The sequence below is a fragment of the Sprattus sprattus genome, assembly GCF_963457725.1.
Source record: "Sprattus sprattus genome assembly, chromosome: 9".
Taxonomy (NCBI): domain Eukaryota; kingdom Metazoa; phylum Chordata; class Actinopteri; order Clupeiformes; family Clupeidae; genus Sprattus; species Sprattus sprattus.
In genome coordinates this window covers 19957142-19975264 of record NC_137928.1, presented here as the reverse complement: position 1 = coordinate 19975264, position 18123 = coordinate 19957142, and the positions used below count along the sequence as shown (strand labels likewise).

The following is an 18123-nucleotide window of genomic DNA, read 5'->3' as shown; positions in this document are numbered from 1 at the left end:
TGGGCCGTGTGGGAACACCAAAACCATGATGGCTCGGATGAGATCAGGAAACCAAACCAAAAAAAATAAATAAATTGGCCCACAGGGCAAGACTCAGCACAGAGAACAGAAAGACTACGGACTACGGACATCTTAAAGGAGTACCTTGCGCACATCTCCCCACCCTCCCCCCCCCACACACACACCCAAAAATATGATGCGCATGGAAATTGCCAGCTAAAGTATAGGTATTTTTCAATAATTGACGCCTGCTAAAAAGGCTCCCGGTTTGAGGCGAATGCACATTTTCATTAGCGGTCTGCTCGGTGAACAGCGCGATCAGAGTCAGTGATGACTCGTAATAGCCAGAGGCAGCCGGGAGATCTCCAGCTTTAAGCCACCATGGAGAAAGCCCATTTATTTCTCCACTGCGACTCCCGACCAGTCGCCCTTAACCGCTGCGAAACGTCAGCGCAATAATATTCAAGGGATAAGATGTGGAAGGAGAGACGAGAGGGTAGGAAAATACATGGCAGCTATTACAAGCACTAATTGCTTAAATGGACAGCCAAAGTGCAAGATTTAAAAAAGCCTGACTGCCTCCGAGCTCTTACTTAGCACTAGCCTCTAATGAGAATTCCAAGGGTGATGGCTCATCCCTCTCTCTCTCTTTCTTTCTCTCGCTCTCTCTCTTTCTCTCTCTCTCTTTCTCTCTCTCTCTTTCTCTCTCGCTCTCTCTCTCTCTCTCTCTCTCTCTCTCTCTCTCTCTCTCTCTCTCTCCCTCTCAGCCTCTCACCATATTTCTCCCCAGTATTATAATAGCTTTCATGTAGTGACCTCAGCGTTGTTTTTGGAGCTCATTATGAAGTCTCTTCATTTATTTCAGTTAGCGAGGCACGGGCTTGACCCGGTTTCCCTTGCAACTCTTCCACAAAAATCAGCACAGCAGAGGGCTGTCTTTATAGTGAACTCTGGCAGCTACTGTCTGTAATGGCTAAATGCAGTGCACAGATGATTCAAGGGTGTTGACGTGGCATTTCAAGCCAGGGAACTGTGTGTGTGGGGGGGTGGTTGGGGCGTGGGGTGTTCAGCTGAGCCTGGCAAAGTAAGCGGGTGAGTTGTGACGGGAGGTGGGTTCACAGTGGAGGGATGGATACTGAGTGTGTCTGGGGTTTTGAAAGGCTTCTCAGAGGTTTAAATGTGTCTGAAAGCTTAAATCCATGGGGGTCAAAAGCTGTGCGCTTTGTTGAGTTATTATTTTCTTCTTCTTCTTGGTTTTCTGTGTGTTTGTGTGTGTGTGTGTGTGTGTGTGTGTGTGATTGTGTCTCTGTATGTCTGTTTGTCTGTGTGTGTGTGTGTGTGTGTCAGGTGCGGACGTTGGCCCGTACAGATGAGGCACGGGGCCTGCTGTGGCTGATGGAGGAGGAGGCCGTGCTACCAGGGGGCTCAGAGGAGACTCTGCTGGAGAGACTCTTCAGCTACTACGGCTCCTCAGAAGGAGACAGTAAAGGTCAGAGGTCAAATCCAGACACACACACTCAAACACAAGAGCAGGAATAATACCAACAACAAACAAAAGTGGAACAGTGAAAACTACAGGGCTAGTGTCTTATGTTGACGTTCTTCACACCCACTTAAAGGTTCATCCTCAACTGACAAATAAGAGTGAAGAACACAATCACTGTGGTATCAAGTTAGTCATAGAAGGCCACAAAAAAAGAATTCAACAACACTAAAACAACAACAACAATCATTAAAATACCGCCCATAGTTGTACCTCGTCAGAGGTAAACCTGCAGCTGTTGTGCAAAGCACATGCCTTATGGCACAGTGCAGTCTATTATAATGTAAGCCTTGAATAGTATTGGAAAACACACAAGTGAAGACCAGGAGGTTTACCCATGTTATTGTGTTTTTCCTCCTCAGGCAACACCCTCCTCCTGAAGAGTGACAAGCCGCATCACTTCCTGCTCGGCCACAGCCACGGCACAGACTGGGTGGAGTATAACATGCAGGGCTGGCTGTGCCACGCCAAGCAGAACCCGGCTTCCCAGAACGCCGCCACTCTGCTGCAGGACTCCCAGAAGTAAGAGCCAGGCGACGGTGAAGTTGTCACTCGGCCAGCATTAGTGTTTGTGCTTGAGAGGAATGTTTTTAACGGTGTATGCTGAGGGGGGCGTTGGAGAAATGCCAGCGGAGGCCTACTGGAATGACAGAATGTTGTGACATAACAGTGTTCAAGGCTGGAAGGGTTTAATGCCAGGTTGTAAGTAATTTGTCAAATCAAAAGATACTTTTTCTGCGTACCACATTCTCTATTCTAGGGTTTTTCAGGGACACCTTGCATTCTTCTCTCAATTAACTCTTGTACAGCTTTATAAAGAGCAAGAATGCCTTCACAGTAGTGGCACAATTTGAGAACTTCAGGGTTGCACAGTAACTTTTAAAGTACATTTTGATTCATGTAATGGTTTATGAAAAGGCTTTTTAAGACTTTTTTATCCTTCCTCCCTCCGTCTTCTCTCTCTCTCTTTCTCTCTCTATCTCTATCTCTCTCTCTCTCTCTCTCTCTCTCTCTCCCCCCACAGAAAGAACATCAGTGGCTTGTTCATGGGTCGCTCCAGCGGGGCGACGGTGCTGTCCGGCTCCATTGCGGGCCTGGAGGGCGGCTCTCAGCTGGCCCTGCGCCGCGCCACTAGCATGAGGAAGACCTTCACCACTGGCATCTCTGCCGTCAAGAAGAAGTCCCTCTGCATCCAGATCAAGCTGCAAGTGGTAGGCCTCGGACAAGTCCCCTCAAACTTGAACACTGCATAGATGGCACTATTTGATTGTTTGACTGGGTTCATGTTGGTGTATTAAGCCATTCAGTGGACCTTTAATCAAAAACAACGATAAAATAAATACATTTAGTAAGGTCATCACTCACTTAGAAAAAGGTTTCTTATTGCTGCATTGTTTATTATTGAATATTTTGTTGCAGAATATATCTTGAAGAGACCTGTTTTGCATTTTTCACTTCAAAATGATCCATCGCATTCTGTAAGCTTTTGTGTCCGAGATCATCTTGGCCAATTGCATCTGTTCTCTGCCCGCTAGGATGCACTGATCGATACGGTGAGGAGGTCCAGGGTGCACTTTGTCCACTGCCTGCTGCCCAAAGCGGACGCTCTGAGCGGGGACCTGAAGCTGATCGGTGGCCCGTCGCCCCGCGGCGGCGAGAACGAGGCCCACGGAGAGAGCTGCGACACGGGCCTCATGCAGCTGGACGTGGGGCTGCTGAGAGCTCAGCTCCGGGGGTCCAAGCTGCTGGATGCCCTGAGGATCTACAGGCAAGGTAGTGCAAGGAGACACACTGACTGCTATTAGCAGCAATCATAATAATGACAGTGTAGTAATAGCATCCGCACCTGCAACCAGCAGTGTCATTAACAGAGTGGAGCGACAGAGGAATCACTGCTGCAGGTCCACTCACGCTGTGTAATGAAGTGTAACAGGCCCCATTCAGAGCACGGAACAAGTGTCCTTGATTGTAAAAGCAGCTGTAGATTAATTTTGCCAAGTGCCCTTTTGTGGAGTGACTGAGGCACAATCAGCCGAATAGGAGTCACTGTCAAAAACTGTGAGTCAGGGTGTCAGAGTGAGTGTTCAGCAGGGGCATGCATCACTCTCTGGAATTACAGCGCGCAGCTGACCGTCCCTGTGCTTGTCCTCTCTCTCCCACTCTCTCTTCCTCTCTCTCTCTTTCTCTCTCCCTCTCTCTTTACCTCTCTCTCTCTTTCTCTCTCTCTCCCTCTCTCTTTCCCTCTCTCTCTTTCCTTCTCTCTATCTCTGTCCCTCTCTGTCACTACAAGGTTACCCCGACCACCTGGTCTTCTCTGAGTTCCGCCGGCGTTTCGATGTGCTGGCCCCCCACCTGACCAAGAAACACGGACGCAACTTCATCGTGACCGATGAGAAGAGAGTGAGTGTCAACCTTCCACCACCACCACCCCCCCACATCCCCCACCTTCCCTCCACCACTCCTTTATCCCTTTATTCCCTCATCCCTGTCCTCTCTCTTCATTACTCCCCCTCCCTGTCTCTCTCCCCCTCCCTCCCTACCTCTCTCTTTCTCTCGCTCTCTCTCTGTGGCGGAGCCTCCCCAGCTGTGTAATTGATTATGACTGTGCCAAAGGCTGAGGGGCTGTTGTACTGATTAATGGCCTGTGCCGTGCGTCTCTCCCTCCTGCTCGATTCCACTGCTGCCACCCAATGACAGAGCCATAAACCCCTCTTAATCAGGGGGTCAGGCCCCGAGACATCACACGCCGCATCCAGCGTCTGCAAGAAGGAAAAAAAAAAATAACAATCCTCCTCACCCCTTTGCGTGGATCAATGAAAGCCTTGGGACTCAAAAATGCAGGGGGGTTATGTTTTGAGGCAGATTTATGAGAGGAATTAGCCATATTGACTTAGCCACAGTTGACCTTTTCAAGTTACTGTGTGTGGTTTTCTCCCTACAGTGAAAATGTGCTTAGCGGTGGCAAATTCAGAGGGAGTTTAAAGAGTGCAATGCTGTGCAGGCCAAACGATGATTGGGATGAAAGGGATGTACATGTAAAGAGCTCTCCCAAGAGAATCAAGTGGCGGAGTCGAGGAATCGAGGAGCGGAGTTCCGGAAGAGAGGATGTTTATGTGTAGGTGTTAGCCTTTTAGCCCACCCTGTTGCTCCCAGCTCAGCTTTTGCTGAGAGTATTGTGAACCTGAAGTAAATTTGGGTTCAACTAGAAGTGTGTGTGTGTGTGTGTGTGTGTGTGTGTGTGTGTGTGTGTGTGTGTGTGAGAGAGAGGAAAACAGGGGAAAACACAAGTTAAAGTGAAGTAGTTTCCTCTCAGTCAGAGTGTTGGGAGAGTTTCTTTGCGAGCGCACCTTCAGACAGAGCTCACGATGGGAGCTCCAGGGCTGCCAGACGCTCTCCCAGCCCCTGAAGCAGCTGCGCTGAACCCCCTCACCTGCCAGACCTGCCCCGGTCACCCCCCTCGTGCTTCCTGCTCCAACCTCGAAAGCATCCCTCTCACCTCGCCTCTGTGCTGATGTTATTTTTCAGTCCGTCCTCAAGCCTAGTGCTGTGGCTGAGCCCTAGCTGTGCATTTGGCCATTGTGCTTTTTGCCCCTTTTGTTGTGTGGCATCGGGGCGCTTGATTTTATGATGCCACATCCATAAGGGCAAAGCAAAGAGGGCACACTCGAGTGGCCCACTGCCATTAAAGCATCCAGGCATTTTATATTCCCACTCGACACTACTGTGTTTGTGCCCGTGCGGGTGAGAAACAGAAGCTGTTGCCATGGCGCCGCACTCTCCGCGGCGACGTGTCCGTCTGTGTGTGTGTTTGTTTGTTTCTCTGTCTGGCTTTATCGCTCCATCCCTCCATCTGTGTTTCAGTCTCCTTCTTTTCATCACTTTATTCTTTCATCTGTCTGTGTGTCTGTCCGTGGGTCTGTCATTTCTGACCAACCCGATCCATCTGGTCTGTTGCAGGCGGTGCAGGAGCTCCTGGAGTCCTTGGAGCTGGAGAAGAGTAGCTACCATATGGGACTGAGTCGGGTGAGTAAGCAGGGGCCACTGGCATCTGGAAAGGGACTGGATCCTGTTAATCATCACAGCCCATAAAGCACTGTTTTACTGATTCAGTTATAGTGTGCGTTTCCATTGTCCCCTGCAAGTACTGTTTTTCATCACTCCAAACAGCATTATTACATATCACAACAGTCATCCCTACACATTGCAGACTAATCAATACTGATCCGGATGTACATTTATGGTTTATGTATAAATATATAATGTTAATATAAAGCAGTGAAGTGTCTTGGGATGGGGAGTTTGTAGCGGACAAGATGGTATGATTTCCATTTAGATTGCAGTGTGACATTTGACAGTGATGCGTTCAACACTTAGACAGGCAGAGGACAAGGTTCGCTGGAGTGACACTCGAATCCTCCGGGCAGCTCTCAGAGCAGACAGGGGCCAGCTCGCTTGTTTTTGTCGAGGGCTAGTAGGTCCCCCCCCCAGCGTGTCTTGCCGTCGGAGGCGTGGAACTGTGACTTTTGGCAGCCCTCTTTGGTGAACCGCTTGGAGCAAAAGAGACAATTAAGCCCACCAAGCCTCCCATGCCTGCTTGCCTCCATAACCCCCCCTCACCCGTACCCCATCTAGCTCTAGCTCTGAGCAGGCTTGACTTTAAGCGATGCCTGGAGGGGTGCAGATTCTAACCCCCCCCCCCCCCCCCCAACTTGTCTTTCTCCCTCAGCTCCACAATTAAGGCAAAGTCTGAGCCTCCCTCTTTTGTTGCCTTCTCCTCGTACAGAGGAGCAATTGATTTTGGCAGCCGTCGGCTCTCTTTTGTTCGGCGCGTTCCACCTTGGCACAAGCCGATAAACCACAACAAACACTTATCAGCCGCAAACCTCGGTGGAACACGAATGGCAGCTCAGGGGTAAGGGGAGGGAGAGAAAGAGAGAGAAAGCGCCGGAGGAACAACAGACTGATTGATAGCTGATTAGCCGAAGTTTAGGGAAGAAAATATGTCGGGACAAGGGAGGCCAGTGAGTGATTGGGCAGAGCTGAGGAAACCCATGTCAAGTGTAGTCAGTTTAAGGGCGGCAAGGGTGTTTTTATGGGCTGCACAGGTTTTTGTCAATGCATGTCGACAGATCACCTGAGGCTTGTTACACATTAACAATTTGACTTGCCCAGCAGCGAGTTGAAACTTCAGAAAACTGTGATCACTGATTGACCCCTGACTATGGCTTTGAAGCCACATCTGCCCTCTACGCGTCTGAACAAGTGCTCTCATTGGCTGAGAGCTCTGCCCTTCTCCGACCCAGCGCCCCCTGGACCCTGCGGCGTGTTCTGGCCCGGCCTCAGCCAGGAATGTTCCAGGCCTCTCGGTTGCCATGGTGAGGGGGAGCACCCTCCGACCCCTGGCGAGGGGACCTTCTCTGTGCGGATGGCTGAGCCTGACCTTATGCTCAGGGATGGCAGAACAAAGCAGCCAATCTCGACAGCGCCCACGCAGCAGCGTGTGATATGAATGCCGTAGGGCGCGCCTGATAATAAGAAAGCCCCACTCTCTCCTCTGCCTCACCAGTGACACACACACACACACGCTTGTACGAACACAGCATCCACATTGCAGAGTGGTTTCATCATAAACTTGTCGAGCGTGGGCGATGGATCAGTGTTCTATCAGACTGGGAAAAAGTATTCTCTTTCTTTCTTTTCCTTTTTCTCTCTCTCCCTCTCCCTCGCGCTCTCTCTCAGCTTCACAGAGGTGATGTAATCTCTACCCTACCTGAGCATAAAAGCAGCGGACTCGTTTTACAGCGATCCTGCACGTCATGTACCATACAAATATATTTCCACAGACACTCGGTTTTTCTAATCCATCCCCGAGGGGCGAAGAAGTGGGGAGGGGGTCATGAAGGAGGAAGGAGCAGACGAAATGAAACTGCTCACCAACCTTAAAAAGTGGCCTGTAGGCAAATGACTCCTGCGCCAGGAGATTGGTCCACAGCTGCCCTCCCCAATCCTGCACCCGTCGATAGGAAACGTGGTGTAATTTGCTAAGTGCCGTGAATGAAATGGTTGGGAAATGTGAACGAGACAAACAAGTTTTGTTTCATTTATTTATTTATTCATTCTTCCTCGAGGCAACAGGGGTTGCCAGCGGTGCATCGAGTAGCGCCTGAGTTTCACCCCAGTCGGATCGATACTGATTCAGCCACACTATGGATCGGGGTTTTCATAACCCTCTGCAGTGTTTTTCATGCAGTCTTGACTGATGGAGGGATTTTTGCGTGGGCTGTTCGCGTGAAAGCGGCAACCGAGACCCGCGATGCTCGGGCGGCAGCCTCGACTGCCTTTGATGTGGAGAGAGATCGCAACGCTGCAGCAAACCGCGGCTGGGGATAAAGAGCCCAGTCACAAACCATCGTCATCTTTCTATAAGCTTAGAAGGTCTTTGCATGTCAACATTCACTGGTTCATTTACTTGTCTGTAGCTCTCAGCTCTGAGCTCCCAACATATGAATTCACTCTTAGTTGGCAATGGTTCCAGACTCAAACTCATTGAAAAACTAAAGAGATTTGGGAAAGGCTCTGCAGCCATCATGCTACATTTCATTGCTTGAGGATAAACTGTAGAAACGTGACGGGAAAGAACACGTCAGAGGTAAAAAAAAAAAATAATGGATTGAAAAACACTCCTGTTCTATTTACCACGGTCCAGGGCCCACAGCTTTTTTTTTAAATGCACACAGTGAGGAAACTCAGACAAATGCAAATCCTCCCAGTTCTCAGACATGTTCTTTGTTCATAACAGAGCCTTAGGAGCGTTGATTAGTGTGTGGTTTGATTTTTCAAGGTCAAAGAATATTTCTCTCTTTTTTGTCTTTTATTTGCTTATGTTTTCTTTCTCTTCCTGTCTTTCTCTCTCTCTCTATCTCTCTCTTTCTCTCTCTCACTCTCTCTCTCTTTCACTGCCTCTCTCTCTCCTTCTCAGGTGTTCTTCAGAGCAGGAATCTTGGCTAAGCTGGAGGAGCAAAGGGACATCCAGACCAGGCAGAACATCACCCTCTTTCAGGCAGCCTGCCGAGGTTACCTGGCCAGACAGTCCTTCAAGAAGAGGAAGGTCAGTCTGTATGCACTGCACGCACACCGGCGCTCCTCGCAAACAGAGACTCTCATTTGGCATTTGCAAGTCCAGCTGAAATATTTCTCACAAAGTGTTTTGGTCTTCGAAGGTTGCATGCATTTCATTCGGTTTTGCCTCTATATTTTAATATATTTTCCTCCTCTCTAGAGGTTATCCTTTTTGGTCGTGTCTTCTTCTCTGAACAGCTTAGTGTTACTTTCTTGTCAGATGTAGTTATGAGGCTGGTAAGATGCGCGACGAGTGCTCCGAAGTTCTAGCGAGGCGCTCTCTGTTTTGAGTGTTTCCATATTCACCCTGAAAGTCCCTGAGGTACCGTGCATCAGAATTTCGACTTAGTGTGTCCTCTCTCTCTTTCTCCCTTAGTGTATCCTCTTAGTCTATCTGTCTCTATCTCCCTCTCTCTCTCTCTGTCCTGAGCGGGCAGATAGCGTTCAATCTGCTGTTCTCGTGGGACTCGCTGTCTCCGCTGGGTCCCCTCCATCAGGGCCCTATCGATTCCCCCGCCAAGCTCTGCCCCGCACTCTCCCCTGTGCTCGTGCTATGTCCATTAATTTTTTTTTTCCATTCCCCTCACTCTCATTCTCCCAATCTTTGTCATTCTCTCCCTCTCTCTCTCTATCTATCTATCTCTGTCTGTCTCTTTTTCTGTCTCTTTCTCTCTTTCTCCCTCTCTCCATTCACTCTGTTCGTCACTGCTTCAACCCTCCCTCCCTGTCCCCTCCTCTACAGTCCCCCCCACCCCCCGTCTCTGCTCTGTCACTCCGCTGCCCCTCAACTCTGGCACTAGTGTGTTGAGGGGGGGAGTGTATGGAAGGCCTGGCCACCCTCTAGTGCCTGAGCTGGCTGGTGAGGGGAGAGGTTCCATTAGTGCTGGCAGGACTTCGGCTATCCTGCCTTAGGGGCTGGGTGAGCAGCAGCAGTGGTGAAATAGCTATGCATGGACATCGGTATGGCCCACCACAGTAGGCAAAAGCCAAGCCAGAAATCTCTCCCAGAGCTGAATCGGGCTGACTGAAGGTCTCACCGGTGCTCTGCTGCTGGCAGCTTCCGAGGCTATGGTGCCGCCGCCCTCCGACTCTCTCCAACCCTCCCACTCAGCCTGCAGAGTGCCTTTCTTCCTGATGGCTGTCGCTTCCTGCCTGTGCTTTGTTTTGATCGGAGATCCTGGAGGTTTTTAATCATCAGGAGCTTGTCATCGTGCTCGTAAGTACTGGAGATGGTGGTTGCTGGAGCCTGCTGTTCATACAGGCTTGATGGTTGGAAGTGGTGGGTGGTGAGTTTAAAGAGTGTTGCTTCCCTTGGACATGACTAATGAAATGCCGTTTGGATGTTAAAGTCAAAATCTCATCCATGGCTGTAAAGACATTTTTCAAAGAGACTCGTTGATATGAAGCTTGTGTGTTACGTAAGGCCACATGGACTCAGGGCACGTAGTGGAGCAGAGCTTTTATTTATTAGGGCATCGGGTTTTATAAGGGCAATCTTTGTGCATTTAAAATGTCTGCTTTGGAATTCCAGTGCTCAGAAATGAATAGTAAGAATTTCTAATCCTCCACAATTTCCCTCCAAAAAACTCTAAATCTCTCACATTCTCCTTTATCTCAAATTCAGCCTCTAACCTCCAAACTTTCTAAAATAGTTGTGAGGACCTTTCAGACTTGTTTGTTGTAAAAGACCATAGGGTAGCTTGAATTCTTTCCTGCACTGGGATAATTCACAAGCAAGTTTGCTGTACAGTGCTAAACGCTTAGCAGGCTGTAGAGCTGCAATGTTCTGGCACCATTAGCAACAGCGTGTCACCTAGACGTCATGTGAATGGCCCTTAAAAGTGACATTGCCTCGACACATTCGAAGCATTCTCCTCACTCAGGTCAGGGACGGGTATTGTGTGTGTGTGTGTGTGTGTGTGTGTGTGTGTGTGTGTGTGTGTGTGTGTGTGTGTGTGTGTGTGTGTGTGTGTGTGTGTGTGTGTGTGTGTGTGTGTGTGTGTGTGTGTGTGTGTGTGTGTGTGTGTGTGTGTGTGTGTGTGTGTGTGTGTGTGTGTGTGTGTGTGTGTGTGTTAGTGTGCTGCCTGTTCATAAGCTCTCTCTGCGAGCCTTGCAGGAACTGCTTTCCTGACTTCCTTTTAGAATCCAGTGCTGCCTGAATGCAAAATCAATTTGCTCTGCCTCCTCGAGATCGATTGCTCAAGGGGTGGGGGGGTGGTTTGGGGTGATATGGGGGTAAGAGTGGTGTTTGTTGCTCCGTAAAGCCTGATCGAGACTGCGGCTGCCCCCGCAGTAGGGTGCCCCCCACCCCCCAGCCTGAAAGTGGGCCTTGCCACAGGGGACTAGGAGAATAAAGGGGATCCCATGCCCTCTTAGATACTCCCAGCCACTGTCACTCCCCCCCACACACGCTCGTCTCACTGACGCTCATGGGAAACTGGGCTGTTCTGGAGCGGAGCTCTCTGTGCCTCATCTCATGGCTCATGTCTAGTTCAATTGTTTCCCAAAGACAGAGAGTCCTACGCCAGAGAAAAGCAGGTGTGTTTGAAAACAAAGTACTTCTCTGTCAGTAGGTGTCTGTGTGTGTGTTGATGAGCAAGGAAACTCCTCCTATTCTCATCATTCCTCCATCACCTGATATAGTCTGTTTAGTGGTGATGGTGGATCCTGTAATGATAACACATACTGTACTCCTGACCTGTGAGAATGACCGGCTGGCGCATATTGATGACATCGCTCTCCCAAGCTGCCCTCAAATGAAACACCAGGCCCAAACAGGCTCACTGACTTGCTACTCTGACGAGGCATTCCTCCCCTGGTTCCCCTTCTTCCCCGAAAGCTGTTTGTCGGCTGTTTGCAGCATTTGTCAGGGGCCAAGAGCGTTGCCAATGAGTTCTATTCCATATGGCACGGCGCGCTATTACTGAGCGGCTCTGATTTTTGCAGCACGTTCAGGCTCCTTGCGGTGTGACAAATTTGAATTGGAGCGCGGAAGAGACGTCAGAACAGAGAGGGGGAAGAGAAGCATGCACACGACCCTGCTCGATTTGGAGAATTGCGTCTTCTGGTCCTAATTGGGTTTCCGGATAATCTGTTATTGGCGATGGCTGTGAAGCCAGAGCAGCATGTAAATCTTATAACGGGCTTTAACAGGCTGCCAAGTGGTATTGATGTTTGATTTAATTGCCCACAAGAGCTCGCCTCCTGCCTCCCTCGCTCGCTCTCTCTAGAGAGAGAGAGAGAGACAGAGAGAGAGAGAGAGGAAGAAGAAGAAGAAGGCCCACTTGAGAGTCCAGACCTCTCTCGACCCGCTCCAAATCCACCCTTCTTCAGCCATGATCATGCTAGATGGGCATTTTTGTTTTGTTTGTGTGATTGCTGTTTTTCTCTCTATTCCCTTTCTTTTTCCTTTTCTTTGTCTATCTGTCTGTTTTGTCTTGTTCTCTTTCACTCTATTTCTGTGGTTTGAAACACTGGAAGTGTCAGTTCCTGCCTCGCTGCCAGTGCTGCTGGGAACATTTAGTGCAGACCCTCAGCTATAAGAGTTTTCACGGCAGGCATAACAGCGTGTGGTTAAAGATTGGCCACTTTTGTTAATGACTGGATGTTTTGAGGGGGCGAGAGTGTGGGCCTGACGGAAACCAGCACACCCACCCCTCACCCCCAGAGGGAAAGGCATTGGCCATTGTCAGAGGTCCCACCCCTGGATCTTGAAAGGGCTCCATTGACACGGCATCCCCCGGGGAGGCTCCCTGACCTGGGCCTCCCAGTCTCCCAGCACAGGGGCCCGATTGTCCAGCCAGGGCTCTGCCCCTCGCTGCCTGGCTGAGGTGTTGCGTTTGGGGGGAGGTGGGGGGGGGGGGGGGGGCTAAAGCTCAGACCTCTGGAATGCTGGGCCTCGTCTCTCCACGTTCCACTCCATGCTCTGTGATCTGTGAGTTGGAATAGCTTGTCCACTGGTAGTCTCCGAGAGGATTACACACACACACACAGACACACGCATACAGAGCCACATGCTTGCGATGCTTTGGTGTTAAACACTCCTCTCCTGTGCTCTCTCTCTCTCTCTCTCTGATCTGCAGATCCAAGACCTGGCCATCCGCTGCATCCAGAAGAACATCAAGAAGAACCGTGGGGTGAAGGGCTGGCCCTGGTGGAAGGTCTTCACCACTGTGCGCCCACTCATCCAGGTGCAGCTCAGCGAGGAGCAGATCCGCGGCAAAGACGTGAGTGCCAAGCCTAGGGTGTGGCCCTCTGCCAGCCTAGCCGAACCTGCTCTGAGCACTGGGCTGTGCCAGTCTGTCTGCCTGTCAGTGAGTCTGTGAGTCTGTCACTCACTCCCTTGCTCACTGCCTGTGAGAAGGCCCAGTTATTCTATTCATCTTCCTTGTCTCTTTCTCCTCTTCTCTTTCTCTCCCTCTGTCAGCCTTTCTTACTCTCTGCCCCTTCCTGTCTGCCTCTGTCTGAAAGTCTCCTTTGCATTCTTCTTTCTCCCTCTGTCTTTCTCTTTCTTGATCACCTCTTTCTTTCTAGCTGTCTCTCTCGCTCTAGCTGTCACTAGAGCTCTGTTAAAGAAACCACCGTACTGTCACAAGAGAACTGTCATACTGCTGTCATCTGCTGAGAAGTTCAGTGTCTATCTGACGTCCAAATGTTGTGGGTTTTTTCTGTGCTGAAGAGGGAGGGGACGTGAGGCTCTTCTGGGTGGATGTTTTTTCATCTGCTCTTTGAAGCCCCCTGCCCTGTAGGGGGCGCCCTCGTGAATTAACACTGAGCTCCTGCGGTCTCGATTCCTAGTGAGCTGACCAGGCCTCCCTTTTGGTTGGCGTCTCTGGGGTACGAATGTGTTTGTGAGGGGTGGGGGGGCATGACTGCGGAGTTACCTGTGTAGCCACGTCAACAGGGCTCTTAAGGGAGGGGAAGCAGCGTAGAGGAATCGTTGGGATCAAACGCGGTGCTGCTTCACACGGCAGAGTGAATTAGCAAGTCAGCAGGAGTGTGTGTGTGTGTGGGAGGGAGGGAGGGAGGGAGGGAGGGAGGGAGGAGTTGGGTTCTTTGTTGTTCATGTTCCTTTGAGCATGTGTGTGTGAAATTCAGTGAGTCCCAATGTTTGTTTGTGTATGCTGATCAGTGTGTGTGTGTTCGTGTCTGTCGACACAGATGTGGGTGTTTGCATGTATCCCAGTGTTTGTGTATATGGTAATGTATTTGTGTGTGTGTGTGTGTGTGTGTGTGTGTGTGTGTGTGTGTGTGTGTGTGTGTGTGTGCATTTTTTTTGCTCATTCTGTACACGTCGGCTGGGCCACCTCCTGCTGAGCTTTGTGTAGTCGTGCAGTCAGCCGTGCTCCTCAGAGGGGGGGGGGGGGGAGATAGAGAGTGAGAGAGAGAGAGAGAGGGGAAGAAAGAGAGAGAGATGTGAAGAGATGTGTCTCCAAACAGCCTCTGCCTTTAAAAACAAACGCAGACGCTATCTCCTCTACCCAAATAGCCCGCAGAGCCAGAGCGAATTGCTTGTTGTTGAAAGTTGGAGGCTCAGAAAGTTTGGGTTCGGGGGGAGAGGAGAGAGGCCTGGCAGGGCAACTGGGCAGCAGGGAGCTGCCTGAGGTGATGGAGTGGGGCGGAGGAGAGGGGAGTGTTCTGGGAGAGGGGGAGTGATGGGCCCTGTTCACACCTGGCATTAACATACGTCCTGGGTGATCCGATCACAACTGGACAGCTCCAAGTACAGGTGTGAATGCACTCAAGACACATTGAGGACGCTTTGAGTTATGAACACATCTGAAGGTGGTGTGGGACGCATATTACCACATTCTTTTAGCAGTGTGTATGTGAATGGACCATATTCAAGGACTGCTTACTCAACTGATGTCCTGGCGTTGTCTATGATGTCTAAACATTTCGCTTTTAAGCATAGCAGGCTATTTTGTAATTGTGTTACTACATTGTCTAAGCCAGCAGATGCTAAATGTAATGCTAAGCCTGCAGTTACTGTAAGCGACCTGTTGGCTACTTTGCTGGTGTAGCCTGTCACTGTGTGCCGATGTGGACTTGAAATGCTGCAAAAGGTGGAAACACTGATATTGCAGCTTGTAAAACATTTTGTTGTGTCGTGCTGTGACTGAAGTTGGCTGACCAACCATGTCTAATTAGAACTGTTGCTTGTGCCAAAGTTGACAACTTTTTGAACGTATATGTTACTCACTTTAGTGTCCATGCCATTCATGTTAAGATTGTGCCTTCTCTGTCTTGTGCTTTTACTTTGTTTCCCTTCTGTGCTCTTCTGTTACTTCCTGTCTGCCATTGTTTCCTTCCTGTGTCTAGTCCTTTGTGTTTCCTTGTTCCCACCATGTGCTTCTTGTGTTTGTTTATTTTGTCATGTGCTTCTTGTGTTTGTTTTGTCATGCCATGTGTTTTCTGTCACCTACCACACCTGCGTTGTTAATCACCCTGTTTGTTTGCCTGATTGGTTTCTCCTGTGTCTTGTTAATTCCCCTTGTTTAGTTCACCTGTGTCTTGTTGTCTAGTTCCCCCTCTGCTATTTAAGTTCAGTCTGTCCTGTGTCCCCTGTTGGTTCGTAAGTTTAATGTTGTTACTCTTAACTCTTATTGCAACATTCTGGCCATTGCTTAGTTAAAATGTCAGATTATAATCTATGTCCTCCAGCTAATTTATCCAGTTACCATCAGTCTACCTAATGTAGCTAACGTCACAATAGGCAAACGTTCCACCATGCATTCAGCAGCACAGCACAGCATCAGGACAGACATGTCAGAGTTGGTGCCGTGTCTCAAACGTGTGGATAGCCTATAAAAAAATTCAATCAATTTTCTACTGGGACATATTAATGTCGAGTCTAAACGGTTTTCATATCGTCTGACTTGCCCAGCTTTCTACTCCATCTTCAGGTTTCATTGTTCTGCTAATATGCATGGCAGAGATATACTAGAGATATGTTTCCATACTATTAGGAAAATAGTTTGAGTTTTATTTTTAAAAAGTGAGAGGGCACAGTGAATGAAGTGGGGGCATTGCCCCCTTGTGCATTTGCTCTTTGCAAATGGAAAAGATAGACGTGTTTATTTGCATATTGAGCGAGGAAGTGAGATCTGCACACAAGTAGTCACTCGAGACGCATGTGGAGACGCATCCTAATGCCAGGTTTGAACTGACTTACCTTAAAGCTGTCCACTTGTGATCAGATCATCCAACGCATGTTAATGGCAGGTGTGAACAGCCTTTCAGACATGTCCCTCAAGGCCTGATCTTATTCTCTCTTTCTCTTTCACTCACTCTCTCTTTCTCTCTTTTACTCTCGCTCAGTCTCTGGCTGGTTGGGTGCAATGGTCTCCCTAAGCTTTTTGTGTCTGTCATGTCTTTGTGTTTCTCTCTTTTCTCCGTACCTTCTTCCTGATTTATCTGTCCTTTCAATCCATTTTACCAACTTTCTTTATTTAGTTCTTTATTTGCCTTTGGCCGCTCTCTGTCTCGCCATCTCTTCCTTCCCTAACCTCCTCCTAACCTTCTTTGTGTTCCTCAGGAGGAGATTCAGCATCTGAAGGCCAAACTGGAGAAGGTGGAGAAAGAGAGGAATGAACTGAGGCTCAACAGCGATCGCCTGGAGAGCAGGGTGAGGGCAACACACACACACACACACACACACACACACACACACACCCCCTACCACACACACACACACACAGTTACACAAACATACACGTGGCAGTCGTCCGTTCACACGGGCAACAGAGCAAACACTCGTCTCACCTCAGCAGGGTGAACATGCTTTTACACAGTAACCACACCAAGCACCTTCCTGGCAAGTTAGTATCATATAACACACATACGCGCACACACACTGACACACACACACACACATATTGCACCTAAGTGTAACTCTTCACCCTGGCCCAACTCCAATCCTCATGGGATGTGTAATGTGTGAGAGAGCAAAGAGACTGTGACCTAATGCCTGTGTGTGTGTGTGTGTGTGTGTGTGTGTGTGTGTGTGTGTGTGTGTGTGTGTGTGTGTGTGTGTGTGTACTCCAGATCACAGAGTTATCGTCTGAGCTTGCTGATGAGAGGAACACAGGCGATTCAGCCTCACAGCTGCTAGAGTCAGAGACCTCAGAAAGACTACGTCTGGAGAAGGATATGAAGGACCTTCAGGTATGCCGCATAATGTGTGTGTGTGTGTGTGTGTGTATTTGAAGGTGGTTTGCGTATGTGTCTGTGGGTACCTAAGTGTTTTTGTGTTTATGTGTATGATTGTTGATGAAGTTGGTGTGCCTCTTTTTAAGTAAGCTCTTGGCTTGTCAGAGTGTTTGTGTGTACGTGCGTGCGTGAGTGCATGTGTGCGAATGTGTGTGTGTGCATGTGTGTGTGTTTATACCTGAACTTGTACACTGTGTTCAGGAGCATTAGTCTGGGACCAGATGGCCTGTTGTTTCCCTGTGGAGCTGAAGTCCGCCTGTGCTCACTCACTCCCTGTGTGTGGCGTGTCTGTATGTTGTGTGTGTGTGTGTGTGTGTGTGTGTGTGTGTGTGTGTTGCAGGCCAAGTTTGACAGCATGAAGAAGCAGATGGACTCAATGGAGATGGAGGTGATGGAGGCTCGGCTCATCCGCGCCTCCGAGCTCAATGGAGAGATGGATGACGACGACACTGGTAAGTACCCACTACATGACATCACTTCCTGTTCTTCCCTCCCTTCCATTCAATACAATACCACACATTCTCACCCTGCTCTGTCAAACCCCCATGCGGGGTGTTTAGAGACTCGCACTCACAATGGTATATTACACCTGCACACCCACTTTCTGTGTGTGTGTGTGTGTGTGTGTGTGTGTGTGTGTGTGTGTGTGTGTGTGTTCGTCTGTGTGTGTGTGTGTTCGTCTGTGTGTGTGTTCCTCTGCGTGCATGCATTCGTGTGTGTGTGTTTGTGCGTGTGTGTGAGGGAGAGAGACACACACACACACACACACACACACACTCATGTGCACACACACACATCCACCCCAGACCTAAACTCATCATCACCCCATGATTGCTCAGAATCCCGAGCATCATAGGGGAATCCTTTGGCCTCATTCCTCATCACACGTTTAGTAGCATTCAGACAGGCTGATGGCCCCCTGCCTTTCTCATCTCTCTCTCTCTCTCCCCTCTCGCTCACTTTCCTTCTCCTTTGTCAATCTCTCTATCAAGTCTTTCCCCCTCTTTCCTACACCTTCTAATTTTCCTTCTCTTACACACCTATTTTCTCCCTCTCTCTCTCTACCTCTCTTTCCTTCTCTCCACCTGTTCCTCTCTCTCTCCCTTACACTGGGCATCTGGTATTCAGGGCGTAGCTGTCTTTTGTGGTGGTGGCCGCAGTTACCCCTGCCCCCCTCCTCCGCCCCCAGGTTGAGCTGCTGGGGATGGAGCGGTGGCGGGGCTGTGCTGGGCTGTGTGGCACACTGAAAG

General features: G+C 49.5%; 1 protein-coding gene across 8 annotated transcripts in view; it reads left to right on the top strand.

Moving 5' to 3' along the window:
* Positions 1-18123, top strand: part of myo18ab (myosin XVIIIA b) — a 70661-nt gene that overhangs the window by 25134 nt on the left and 27404 nt on the right. For all 8 annotated transcript variants that reach the window (XM_080845242.1, XM_080845241.1, XM_080845237.1 and 5 more), the window contains 11 exons: positions 1348-1489; positions 1906-2065; positions 2568-2754; positions 3079-3316; positions 3834-3943; positions 5501-5566; positions 8523-8651; positions 12745-12888; positions 16200-16289; positions 16709-16828; positions 17214-17325. In XM_080845242.1, coding sequence (XP_080701368.1) covers positions 1348-1489; positions 1906-2065; positions 2568-2754; positions 3079-3316; positions 3834-3943; positions 5501-5566; positions 8523-8651; positions 12745-12888; positions 16200-16289; positions 16709-16828; positions 17214-17325 — 1498 coding nt within the window. The remainder of the gene's footprint in view (positions 1-1347; positions 1490-1905; positions 2066-2567; positions 2755-3078; positions 3317-3833; positions 3944-5500; positions 5567-8522; positions 8652-12744; positions 12889-16199; positions 16290-16708; positions 16829-17213; positions 17326-18123) is intronic.